General features: G+C 41.2%; 2 protein-coding genes across 2 annotated transcripts; both read left to right on the forward strand.

Moving 5' to 3' along the window:
• Positions 1 to 747: 747 nt before the first annotated feature.
• Positions 748 to 1,665, forward strand: LOC130022289 (olfactory receptor-like protein OLF4). The gene has a single exon (XM_056113036.1). The coding sequence runs from the start codon at positions 748 to 750 to the stop codon at positions 1,663 to 1,665; it is 918 nt and encodes a 305-aa protein (XP_055969011.1).
• Positions 1,666 to 8,092: 6,427 nt separating this feature from the next.
• Positions 8,093 to 9,094, forward strand: LOC130022290 (olfactory receptor 7A10-like). Its single transcript, XM_056113037.1, has one exon. The coding sequence runs from the start codon at positions 8,093 to 8,095 to the stop codon at positions 9,092 to 9,094; it is 1,002 nt and encodes a 333-aa protein (XP_055969012.1).
• Positions 9,095 to 13,143: the final 4,049 nt, after the last annotated feature.

Raw genomic sequence — 13,143 nt, forward strand, 5'->3', positions numbered from 1 at the left:
CTCTTGGAGAGCCAGGCAAGCTACCTAGAGTATCTTGCCCTCACGGCAGAGCCTGGCAAGCTACCCGTGATGTATTCGATATGCCAAACACAGTAACAACAAAGTCTCCAATGGAGACGTTACTGGACCCGCTCAAACAAATTGATGAACAACGGGAGGACAGTGGACAGTGGTTTTTTAATTTATATTAGTTTCAATTATTTTAATGTCACTTGTTTCCACCTGAGGAATTGTGTCTTAAATTTTCCATTCATCCTGTAGTCTGGACTGTGACATCCATAAATTTTCAGTTCCTTGAACTCAATGTCTAGACAGTGAACAAAATATACTTTTTGTTTGTTGGTTGGCCACACTTGGCAGTACTTAGGGTTTACTCCTGCTCTGTACTCGAGAATTGGTTCTAGTTAGGGATCAGGACGCATATGTGCTGCTGGAGATAAAACCTGGCAAACGCCCAACCCACTGTTCTATCACTCCATCCCTGAAACAATTTTGACCCTCAATACACAGTACTTGAAGTGTGGAATATTTTCAGCAAGACAGATAAAGTGCATGGTCATAAGAACTAAATGCTGAGTGGGACCACCTCCAAAATCCCCATCAATAAGTAGAATTTCAAGGAGAAAATAGCTAGTCATAAATGATCAAAATAAATTACTTTATGCAGACCATGAATTGTGAAAGCCCCAGTAGTATGTGTGAAAATCAGTTATGTTGTGTTGCTCTTTCCTGCCAGTCCCCTTCAATATGGAACAAGAGAACTCAACTGGAGTTTCATCTTTTCTTCTTCTGGGAATCTCAGAGAAACCAGAATTGCAGCCCCTCATCTTTGGAATTTTCCTGTCTATGTACCTGATCACCGTGTTGGGGAACCTACTCATCATCCTGGCCGTCAGCTCAGACTCCCACCTCCACACGCCCATGTACTTCTTCCTGTCCAACCTGTCCTTTGTGGACATCTGCTTCACCTCCACCACTATCCCCAAGATGCTGGTGAACATCCAGGCACAAAGCAAAGCCATCACCTATGAAGGTTGCATTGCCCAGTTGTATTTTTCTGTACTGTTTTCAGGACTGGATGATTTTCTCCTGACTGTGATGGCTTATGACCGTTATGCGGCCATCTGCCACCCCCTGCACTACCTGGCCATCATGAACCCCCAGCTGTGTGGGCTGCTGGTTCTGGTGTGCTGGAGCATTTGTGTCCTGAATTCAACATTATTAAGTTTAATGGTCTTACGTCTGTCCTTCTGTACAAACTTGGAAATCCCCAACTTTTTCTGTGAACTCAAAGAAGTGGTTCAACTAGCCTGTTCCAGCACTTTTGTTATTAACTTGGTTTTGTATTTTATGTCTCTGTTTCTGGCCGGGGGTCCCTTGGCTGGGATTCTTTATTCTTACTCTAAGATCTTCTCCTCCATACAGAGAATCTCCTCAGCTCAGGGGAAGAATAAAGCATTTTCCACCTGCACATCTCACCTCTCCGTGGTCTCCTTGTTTTACTGCTCAGCCATAGGTGTGTACCTGAGCTCTGCTGGTGCCCTCAGCTCACAGTCAAGTACCATCGCCTCGGTAATGTACACGGTGGTTGCCCCCATGCTGAACCCCTTCATCTACAGTCTCAGGAATAAAGACATTAAGGAGGCTCTGAAAGCATTCTTTTAGAGAAAAAAGGTCACAAATGGCCAACTGTGCTGGAGATACAAAAATTTCTTTTTAAAAAAAATTTTTTATTTGAACTGATTATTCAAACTACAATAGAATATTGGCACATCCAAATGTTGTTTTTATATTTTGTATGCATGTTTATGTTTTACAATTTAATTATTGATCCAAGCTGATATTAATTAAATTTTGTTTATTCCGCCCCTCTCAGAGAGCCCGGCAAGCTACCAAGAGTATCTCGCCCGCACGGCAGAGCCTGGCAAGCTCCCCGTGACGTATTCGATATGCCAAACACAGTAACAACAAAGTCTCCAATGGAGACGTTACTGGGCCCGCTCGAGCAAATCGATGATCAACAGGAGGGCCTTTACTTTACTTGTTTATTGAATCACAGTGAGATACAGTTACAAGGTTCATCATGATTGGTTTTCAGTCACATACTGTTCCAACACCCATTTCTTCACCAGTGTACATTTCCCACCAAAATTGTCCTCAGTTTCCCTCCCACTCTCTCTCCTTCTTTCTCTATGACAAGCACTTTTCATCTCTCTCTTTCTTTCTCTCTCTCTTTTTCTTTCTCTCCCCCCCATACCTTCAAAACCTCCAAATAAAATCTATTTACTTCACAGCTTGTGTACTCCTGATATTCTTTTCTGTGAGGCAAGACAAGAACCCAGTAACGCTGGGTCCCGGGTGGCAGAGGCGGATGGGGAGAAAGTGACCATCTTTATCCTCCCTGCTTCACATAAGACACCTGTGGGGCCCACCAACATCACCACGAGCCCCACAAACATCATCCCTGACAGAAAAGAATTTCAGGAGGAGGAAAATATTTTTATTAGAAAGGTATTTGATAGGTTATAGACCTCATCTGGTGCAGACAGCGGGACAGAGAGAAATAAAAGTGAAGGAACAGGAGTTTTTGGGATGTGCCCTCTGGAGGCCCCTAGCAAGACTGGGGGGAGAGCTGAGCACTGAGAGAATCTAGGCAGGACTAGAAATATTCTAAGTTGTCTTGTCTTTGGCCCCAGGTGGGCCCTAAGTCCTGTCCTCAGAGTGGGGACAGGGTGTTCTTTGATTCTGGGAGTGTTGCTATCTCATTAGCCAATCACCATTGGCCCCTGAGGAAGCTGGACCCCTACGGAGATGACAAACTTCAGCAGAGAAAGAGACTGCAAATAAGGTCTTGAAGGAGATTCTCTGGAAACTTCAAAGATACTCCTTTGTGACAAAGCCTGAAAACTCCCCCCAGGCAGGAAACTCCGGACTAATGCAACCCTAAGAATATGCATATAGTTTGCAAAAGAGGCAATGGGTGGCAATCATGTTTGGTCTATAGTCTACTTTCAGCATGCTTCTCCCATCCTGGGAGGATCCTCCCAACACCCTTTGCTTGGTGTTCCCTTCTCTGTTTGAGCTGCCCTTTCCCATAGCATGTGCGGTTGGCCTTCAAGACATGGAGTCAACCTCCTGTAACTTATCTCAACTATTCTAGGATGTTGATCTCCTATTTTGTTATTTTATATTCCCCAGATGAATGCAATCTTTCTATGCCTGTCCCTCTCTTTCTGAGTCATTTCATTCAGCATGATACTTTCCATGTGTGGTGGTGGGAAATGGGCACTGGTGGAGGGATGGGTATTTGATCATTGTATAATTGAAACCCAAGCACAAAAATTTGTAAGTCTACAACTGTACCTCATGGTGTCTCACTAATAAAAATTTTAAAAATCATATAATAATAGTAAAGAATATGCATATAAAAAAGAATATGCATATACAAGCTGATCTTTCAGGCCATTTGGCTGTGTCCCTAAACCACTTTTCTCTCCCTGGGCTCTTTCTCTTTCCCCTTCCTAAAAGCCCCCAAATAAAACCTGTTTTTACTTCACTGCCTGTCTATTCCTGAGATTCTTTTCTGTGAGACAGGACAAAGTACCTAGAAACCCTGGGTGATGACTAGGACTGACTTTCCAGGAAAAGAGCAATTTCTCACTCCAATTTGAGTCTCCCCAAGAAATCAGGTGGTGGGGATTAATTCCCATGCCGAGAAGACCAAGTGGACATCAGCTGTGGCTTGACAGCACCTCTTGGGGCTGCCGGAACTCAAGGTCCATTCTATTAGCTTCCCAGGTGTCCCAGGGTGGCAGAGGTGAATCTGGTGACAGAGAGGGAGACAGAGACAGAGAGAAAGAGGCAGAGAGAGATAGAGAGACTGCTCTCCTTTCCACCTGTGGAGGTCTGTTGAATATTGATCCAGTTTTAGGTTTCATCAGTGAATTGCCGTTTTCCTCACTCCAGAGAAGCTTCCAGTGCTCTAATCCCCCGAGTTTATCTTTTTTTTTCTTTTTTTTTATTAGTGAAACACCATGAGGTACAGTTATAGACTTACAAATATTTGTGCTTGGGTTTCAGTTGATGGAGACGTTACTGGGCCCGCTCGAGCAAATCGACGAACAATGGGAGGACCGTGACCGTGACCGTGACCATATTGTTTGTTATAAAAACACACTGAAAATGATCCAAAAAAATTCTTTAGAGGAAAGTGCATGAAGATTGTTGTATTTCACTCAGGGGCCATTAAGCCCTTCTGTAAGAGATACTAACTGAACCCCTTTCTTTACTGTCTGAGGAATAAAGACATAGAAAGGACTCTAAAGATTCTTTTCCTGGAAAAAAAATAAGGTTTTTTTTTGTTTGTAAATGTCAGTTGTTCTGTGACTGTAGAAATTCCTTGAAACAGAGGATGCATACTGAGAGTTGTGTTTTATCTTCTCTGAGTTGTGTATTATGTGTTTCAACACTGATTTGCCTCACTAACTAAGATGGTTTGATTTTCATTACTCTGTTAATCTTATATTTTTATCAATATTCAACTTTGTTCTCTCATCTGAAGATTTTTCCTCCCTACAGCTAAACATTCTATCAACTACTGTTAACTTTGGATATCAATATTTGTAAAGTTCCATTCATTTGATGCACTAGATGTGTGTCTTGAAATAATTTACTTTAATTCCAAAGGTAAAAACAAAAGAAATTTACTTTATTTTTGTTAAAATACTCCAGGGAAAAAATAAAACAAAGACCCATATCAACATATTTCCTCCAAAGGTGACCAGGAATAATAATCTTGTTACTGAAATATTCACTTATCAGTATTTTCTTACACAGAGAATTCTCATAAAAACAGTACTCTAAAGTGAAAGTAGGCATGCTAATTTTTTTCAAATAAATGGAAATTTAATCATGTCACACACTAAATATCTTTTTTTTTCTTTTTGGGTAACACCTGGTGATGGTCAGGGGTTACTCCTGGCTCTGCACTCAGGACAGTTCTTGAGGGACCATATGGGATGCTGGGAACCCAACCTGGGTCAGCCACGTGCAAGGCAAACACCCTACCCGCTGTGCTATCGCTCCAGCCCCACTAAATATCTTTTATATTGAACAATTTGCTTCTGATTATTCAAACTACATTAGAATATTGACACATCCGGAAGTTACTTTTACATTTTGCAAGCTACTGAGAGTATCCCACCTGAGAGCCTGTCAAGCTACCCGTGGCATACTCGATATGCCAAAAACAGTAACAATGATGGTCCTCATTCCCTTGACCCTGAAAGAGCGCCCAATATGCCATCGGGCTACACTAGCACGTGACAGGGATGAATGGAGAGGTTACTGGCACCCGCTGGAGCAAATCAATGAACAATGGGATAACAGTGACAGTGTATATTTATGTTAATGCGTTTTAATTTAATTATGGATTCATGGTGATATTATTTTTAAATTTTGCATTAAATCCTAGTGAAGACACTCAGTTAAAAGTTGTTCATGATTGGGTTTCAGTCATATACTGTTCCTACACTCATCGCTTCACCAGTGTACATTTCCCATAACAAATGTCCAGTTCCCTCCAACCCCCACTCTCACCCGCCCCCACCATCACCTGCCTCTCCGTGCTGATAATTAACTTACACATATGTACATATGTACAGCTTGTTTCTGTTAGCTTCCTATGCTACAGTTTATAAAATGCATTTGTGTTAGAAATGTTCTTAAACTCAGGATGATACTTATTTAATAAATGCTGAGTTCCTAAATTACTTTAAAATAGATGCAGATATCCACATGATTTTCTACAAATACAAGGGAGGAGATTAATTCAATGAATTCCTTGCTTTTCTATTTATTCCCCTTGTTATGGGAAGGAAGATATATTTTCTGGAAACGATGCACTTGGGTCCCTAATACAGCTTAATGCTTTGAAGGCACAAATAATGCAAGCCGAAGACTGATCTATTTGAGATTTTGGAGAAAACTCATTTTGGAGAAAGCTGGTGGTGGGCAGAGCCTTGGAAGATGGCGGGAGGGTTTATGGAGAAGGAATCACGGACAGGACTCACCAGTCTTAATTAGCTCCCTCGGGAACAGAGATTCAGGAGGCAAAATTTGCTTTTCTCCAGAGCAGTGACCCACAGGGAAATCATGTGCATGGTGGCCACATAATTAAGTGGCAGAATGGCAGCGTGCCTAATGAGCAAACATGAAGAGCTGTAAATACCTTCTCTGCCCAGTGCCTCCCTCGGATCCCCCTGTCTGAGGGACCAATGCTTTCATCCTCCTTGTTGTCTTGTCTGAGCTTCACTTTCTACCATCAACCACCTGGGGAGTCAGAGGATTTTGTATAAGAAATCCCACCCAGGTGAGTGCACCAGCCATGGATCTGACCAGTTTGCACTGAATTCAATCCATCCTTAATGCATAGGATTGGACTGGTCAGGGCATGGTGGGAAAGAGCTGGGGGCATCCCCCACTGTGTGTGTGTGTTCACATGCCAACCTAGTGGAATAAGATGCTCTTTTCAACTGATAAGAGTTTCTGGATTATACCTACCAAGATGACTCACATCACAGAGCAAAAATATCAGCCAGTAGATGGTCCTCAAGAGAGGATTTTGCTGATTCATGAGCTTTCACTCTAAGTAAATTTATAGAATCTGGAACTTGTGAGTGACGAAATCCTCCTTTCTGGAAATTCCTTCCTTCCTTCCTTCCTTCCTTCCTTCCTTCCTTCCTTCCTTTCTTTTGGCTTTTTGGGTCACACCCGGCACTGCACAGGGGTTACTCCTGGCTCTGCATTCAGGAATTACTCCTGGAGGTGCTCAGGGGATCATATGGGATGCTGGGAATCGAACCCGGGTTGTCTGTGTGCAAGGAAAATACCCTACCTATTGCTGTTGCTCCAGTCCCTGGAAATTTCTTTAGCAGCAGTGAGTTGAGGACACAACTCCTATTTCCTGACCCCTTCTCTCATCAAACTCCTTCCTGTTTACCCATCTTCCACATCTTTTTCAACAAGCTTTTTGCTCTGAGGGTTTGTACTAGCCTCCTGTGCATTCACAAACACATTTCTATAGGTCTTCTGGTTTCGTATTTCCTGTGTTCTCTGGACAAATATCTGCTAAATATAGTACTCACTAGATACACATCCTCTAAAGCTCTTTTCCTTGACATCAGGGTTACTCTCCCCAAACAACATATTAGATTAAATTTTTATATGTTGAATTTTTTTAATTTGTTGAAACATTTTTCCACCATTAGGACATAGACAACTGTCATTCAGCCTCCTACACAGGAGAACATGGTTTAGACTAGCCTAAGTTTCCTAAGGTTTGCAGAAATAACGGAATAAAGGCTGAAAGCAGGAAAGAAATTCTTGTTTCCTCTTTTTTAAATTTAATTTAATTTTTATAAAGTTGTTCACAATAATTGATTACATTTAATATTCAAACACCAATCCCACCACCATTATACCTTCCCGCCAGCATATTTCCATCTCGAATCCCAAACCCTGCCCCCAAAGCAGAGCTGAAATAATTTATTTTGTATTGCTTGTTATGAATAATCCACTAAAAATGAGACAGAAAAGGTTTATTAGAGGAAAGTGTATAAAGATTGTTGTATTTCACCCAGTAGCCATTAAGCCCATCTATAAGAGATTAGTAACATGTTATTAAAGGTTGGACTTGTGTGCTCATATATAAGGAATTAAACTTTTAACTGGATGGCGACTTTGTGGTCCAGAGACATCTCTGCAGTGTGTTGCTCTCTTCTACTTCCAAGGTTTATTTGTGAGTTTCTAGATCATGACTGTTGATGAGCTTAAATGGCACCAGAAATAGTTCGTGGTCCTGATTACCAGTTATTGGAAGCATAGGCAGATGGGAAGAGGTCGCCCATTCTTGGCTCTGGGTAAGTCTGGAGATTTCAGTGAAAAGGGACAGAAATTCTTGAAATGAGAGAAGTTCCTTTGAGGTCACAAAATCTATCCACAGAACATGGAAGAGAGTTTAATTCACAACAAATGCAGTAGTATTCCAATTAATGTATGTATTGCCTAAGACAAAAATGATGCCATTTTCTCCATGCTTTATAGTTCCCTCCACTTCATGGAACCAGAGAACAAAACTGGCACTACAGAGTTTCTTCTGCTAGGATTTTCAGAGGGATCAGAGTTGCAGTCCCTCATATTTGGGCTTTTCCTGTCTATGTACTTGATCACTGTGCTTGGAAACTTACTCCTCATCCTGCTCATCATCACAGACTTTCATCTCCACACCCTCATGTACTTCTTCCTCGCCAACCTGTCTTTTGTGGACATCTGTATCACATCTACTACCATCCCCAAGATGCTGGTGAACATCCAGGCACACAGTAAAGCCATCACCTTCCAAACTTGCATCACCCAGATGTTTTTCTTCCACATCTTTGGAGCACTGGACAACTTTCTCCTGGTGGTGATGGCCTATGACCGCTTTGTGGCCATCTGTCACCCCCTGTACTACACAGTCATCATGAACCCTCAGTTCTGTAGGCTGCTGGTTCTGGTGTGCTGGGTTACGAGTTTCCTGCATTCCTTGATAGAAAGTTTATTAGTGCTAAGGTTGTCCTTTGGCAAAAGAGTAGGATTGCGCCACTTTTTGTGTGAGCTCAGTAAGGTGATCCAACTTGCCTGTTCTGACACCACTCTGAATTACGTGGTAATATATTTGACGGTTATCCTTTTCGGTGGGGGCTCCCTGGCTGGCATCCTTTACTCTTACTCTAAGATCATTTCCTCCATCCGGAGAATCTCCTCAGCTCAGGGCAAGCGTAAAGCCTTCTCCACATGTGCGTCTCACCTCTCCATGGTCTCCTTGTTTTACTGCTCACTCATCGGCGTGTACCTGAGCTCTGCTGATGCCCACAGCTCATACTCCAGTGCAAGAGCCTCAGTGATGTACACAGTGGTCACCCCCATGCTGAACCCCTTCATGTATAGTCTGAGGAACAGACATAAAGGGGGCTCTGAGAATTCTTATAGGAAAAGAGAGAAGAAAACTTTAATTGTCCTGTGGACAAAGGAATGTCTCAGTTTCATGGTCTAGAGCAAGAGCATCAGAAACTGTGATTTCTTTTCAGAGGTGGCTCTGAAAAGGAAGCGAGCACTTTGTACTTTAATTTACTCCTCTAATTTGTTTTTAAATGTACTCTCTATAGCTTCTAAAATTCAACTTAATAAGCTGTTTCCACTCTTGATAGGCGGGCTTTTCTTTGTAACAATTTATGCTGTAATTTTCTTAACTTGAATCTAAAAATATTGAAGCTTTCACTTGTATTATGTACTATGTTTATGTTCGTTTGTTTTTCTATTCTTGAGAGTGGGGAATTTGCCACCTCCAGCAGTGCTCAGGGGCTATGTGGATGTCTTGAGAATAATTTATTCTAATTAGTAGTTTAAAGTAAATTTTGTGCACCTTTATTGAGAGAATAGTAGTGAGACTTATACTTTTAATAAAAACTATGCATCCACATTTTTTTCTTTTGGTGTGGGGAGTCTCACTTGACTGCTCAGGGCTTATTCCTAGCTCGGTGTTTAGTGATCACTCTTCTGGTGAGGGTTAGGACTCTTATTATTTTTTTTTTGCTTTTTGGGTCACACCTGGCAATGCTCAGGGGTTACTCTTGGCTTTGCACTCAGAAATCAATCCTGGCAGTGCTCAGGGGACCATATGGGTTGCTGGGAATCGAACCCGGGTTGGCCGTGTGCAAGGCAAATGCCTTACCTGTTGTGCTATCACTCCAGCCCCGGGTTAGGGGACGGGACTCTTAAGGCGAGTGGCCTACCCAGTTCCAGTCTATCCAATTGTTCCCAAAATTCCAACAGTTCCCCAGATACATAGAAATCTTTCACGATTGGTATCCAGTCATCCTACAGTCAGTGCATCCCTAATAATGAAGAGAGCTGAAGGTATCATATTTCTTGACTTCAAATTTTGTTTCAAGACCATATTGATGGTAAGTATAATACTGGCATGAAAAGAAAATAGATCATGGAACCAGCTTAAGAATTTGAAGCCTGGCGGGAATGATAGTACAGTGGGGATGGCACTTGCCTTACTCATGAGTTTGAACCTGGGTTTGAACCTCAGCTCCCCATATGGTTCCTCAAACCCCATCAGGGGTCTGAGCAGAGCGAGGACTAAACCCTGACACAGCCAGGACTATTCTCCAAGCCCTAAAAAATTGATAGAAACTTATGAACATATGGGCAATGGATACTATTCATATGAATCCACAAGATACTGTTGAGAATTAAAAGTAGGTTAGGAATGTTGCTTGTTACTGATTTTATTATCCAAGTAAATGAATGATATTAAAATTTTGTCTTATAAGACTCACATATATTAACACACAATGAATAAAAGATGGAAACATAACAACAGAACCACAATACTTAGGAAAACACGTGGAAACTAATGGCCTTGACATGACTTCATATATGATTTTTTGAATATGACACTCAAGACAGATAAAAATACTAATAATTAAGAAGAACAATATCAGGCAAATATTTCAACAGTAAAGGATGCAATCAACAAAGAAGAATACTCTATGATAGAAGGAAATATTTTCTTTTTTTTTTAATTTTTATTAGTGAAACACATATGAGGTACAATTGTAGACTTTCAAATTTTGAGCTTGGGTTTTATCCATACAATGACTGAGTACCCATCCATCCACCAGTGTCCATTCCCCACCTCCAATGCTCCCACTATCACTCCCATGCCCCCAACCCCACCATCCCACCCCACCCCTGTGGCACCATCCTACCCCACCCCTTTTGTTCTCTCTCTCCTTTTGGGTGCTGTGGTTTGCAAAAGCGGCATTGAATGGCAATCGTGTTTGGTCTATAGTCTATTTTCAGCATGTATCTCTCATCCTGGGAGGATCCTCCCAATACCCTCTACTTGGTGCTCCCCTCTCTATCTGAGCTGCCTTATTCCCCAGCATGTGTGACTGGCCTCCAAGCCATAGAGTGAACCTCCTGGTACTTATCTCGGCTATTCTTGGATGTTGGTCTCCCAATTTGTTACTTTATATCTCCCAGATGAATGCAATCTTTCTATGTCCATCCCTCTCTTTCTGACTCATTTCACTTAGCATGATACTTTCCATGTAGTACCACTTGTATATAAACTTCATGACTTCATCTTTTCTAACAGCTGCATAGCACTCTATTGTGTAGATGTAGATGTACCAAAATTTCTTTAACCAGTCATCTGTTCTCGGGCACTCGAGTTTTTTTTCCAGATTTTGGCTATTGTGAATAGTGCAGCAATGAACATAGAAGTGCAGATGTCATTTTGACTACACTTTTTTGTCTCTCCGGGATATATTCCCAGGAGTGGTATTGCTGGGTCAAATGGGAGCTCAATTTCTAGTTTTTTTTAGAATCATTCATACTGTTTTCCAAAAGGGCTGAACCAGTTGGCATTCCCACCAGCAGTGAAGGAGAGTCCCTTTCTAGCCACATCCACATCAACACCCATTGCTTTTGCTCTTTTGGGTGTGGGCCAGTCTCTGTGTTGTGAGATGATATCTCATTGTTGTTTTGATCTGCATCTCCCTGATGATTAGTGATGTTGAACATTTTCTCATGTGCATTTTAGCCATTCGGATTTCTTCTTTGGGAAAGTTTCTGTTCATTTCATCACCCCATTTTTTTCTTGGGGTTAGATGTTTTCTTCTTGTAAAGTTCAACCAGTGCTTTGTATATCCTTGATATCAACTCTTTATCAGATGGGTATTGGGTAAATATCCTTTCCCATTCTGTAGATTGTCTTTGTATTCTGGTTATTGTATCTTTTGAGGTGCAGAAGCTTCTTAATTTAATATAGTCCCATTTGTTTATCTCTGTTTCCACTTGGTTGGTCAGTGGAGTGTCATCTTTGAATGTACCATTAGTCTCAATATCCTGGAGGGTTCTGCCTACCTTTTCTTCAATGTATCATTTGGATTTTGGCCTGATGTTGAGATCTTTAATTTTTTATCTGACTTTTGTGCATGGTGTTAGGTCAAGGTCTAAGTCCATTTTTTTGCATGTGGTTGTCCAGTTATGCCAGCACCATTTGTTGAAGAAGCTTTCCTTGTTCCACTTCAAATTTCTTGCTACCTTATCAAAGATTAGATGTTCATACATTTGGGGTTGTGTGTACGGATATTCCACCCTGTTCCATTGATCTGCAGCCCTGGCTTTTTTCCAGTACCATGCTGTTTTAATTATTATCGCTTTGTAGTAGAGTTTGAGGTTGGGGAGGGTAATGCCTCCCCAGGTTTTTTTCCCAAGAATTGCTTTAGCTATTCGTGGGTATTTATTGTTTCCTAGGAATTTCAGGAATTCTTGATCTATTTCTTTGAAGAATTTCATGGGTATCCTTATAGGGATCATATTGAATCTGTATAATGCTTTCGGAAGTATTGCCATTTTGATGATGTTGATTCTTCCTATCCATGAGCAGGGGCTATATTTCCATTTCCTAGTGTCCTCTTTTATTTCATGGAGGAGTGTTTTGTAGTTTTCATTGTAGAGATCCTTCACCTCTTTAGTTAGGCTGATTCCGAGGTATTTGATTTTCTGGGGCACAATTGTGAAAGGGATTGTTTTTTTCATGTCACTTTCCTCTCTCTTGTTATTTGCATATAGGAAGGCCATGGATTTTTGGGCGTTGATTTTATAGCTTGCGACTTTACTGAACAAGACTATTGTTTCTAGGAGTTTTTGGTAGAAGATTTAGGATTCTTGAGATACATTATCATATCATCTGCGAATAGTGAGAGCTTGATTTCTTCCTTTTCTATCTGGGTACCTTTAATGTCTTTTTCTTGCCTAATTGCTATTGCAAGTAATTCCAGTACTATGTTAAACAGCAGTAGTGATAGTGGGCATCCTTGTCTTGTCCCTGATCTTAGAAGAAAGTGCCTTAGTCTTTCCCCATTGAAGATAATGCTTGCCATGGGTTTGTCATAGATGGCTTTGACTATCTTGAGGAAAGTTCCTTCAAAACACATTTTGGTGAGAGTTTTCATCATAAACGGGTACTGGATCTTGTGAAAAGCTTTCTCTGCATCTATTTATATAATCATATGGTTATTA

This window comes from Sorex fumeus, unplaced genomic scaffold, assembly GCF_029834395.1.
Source record: "Sorex fumeus unplaced genomic scaffold, SorFum_2.1 ptg000019l, whole genome shotgun sequence".
NCBI lineage: Eukaryota > Metazoa > Chordata > Mammalia > Eulipotyphla > Soricidae > Sorex > Sorex fumeus.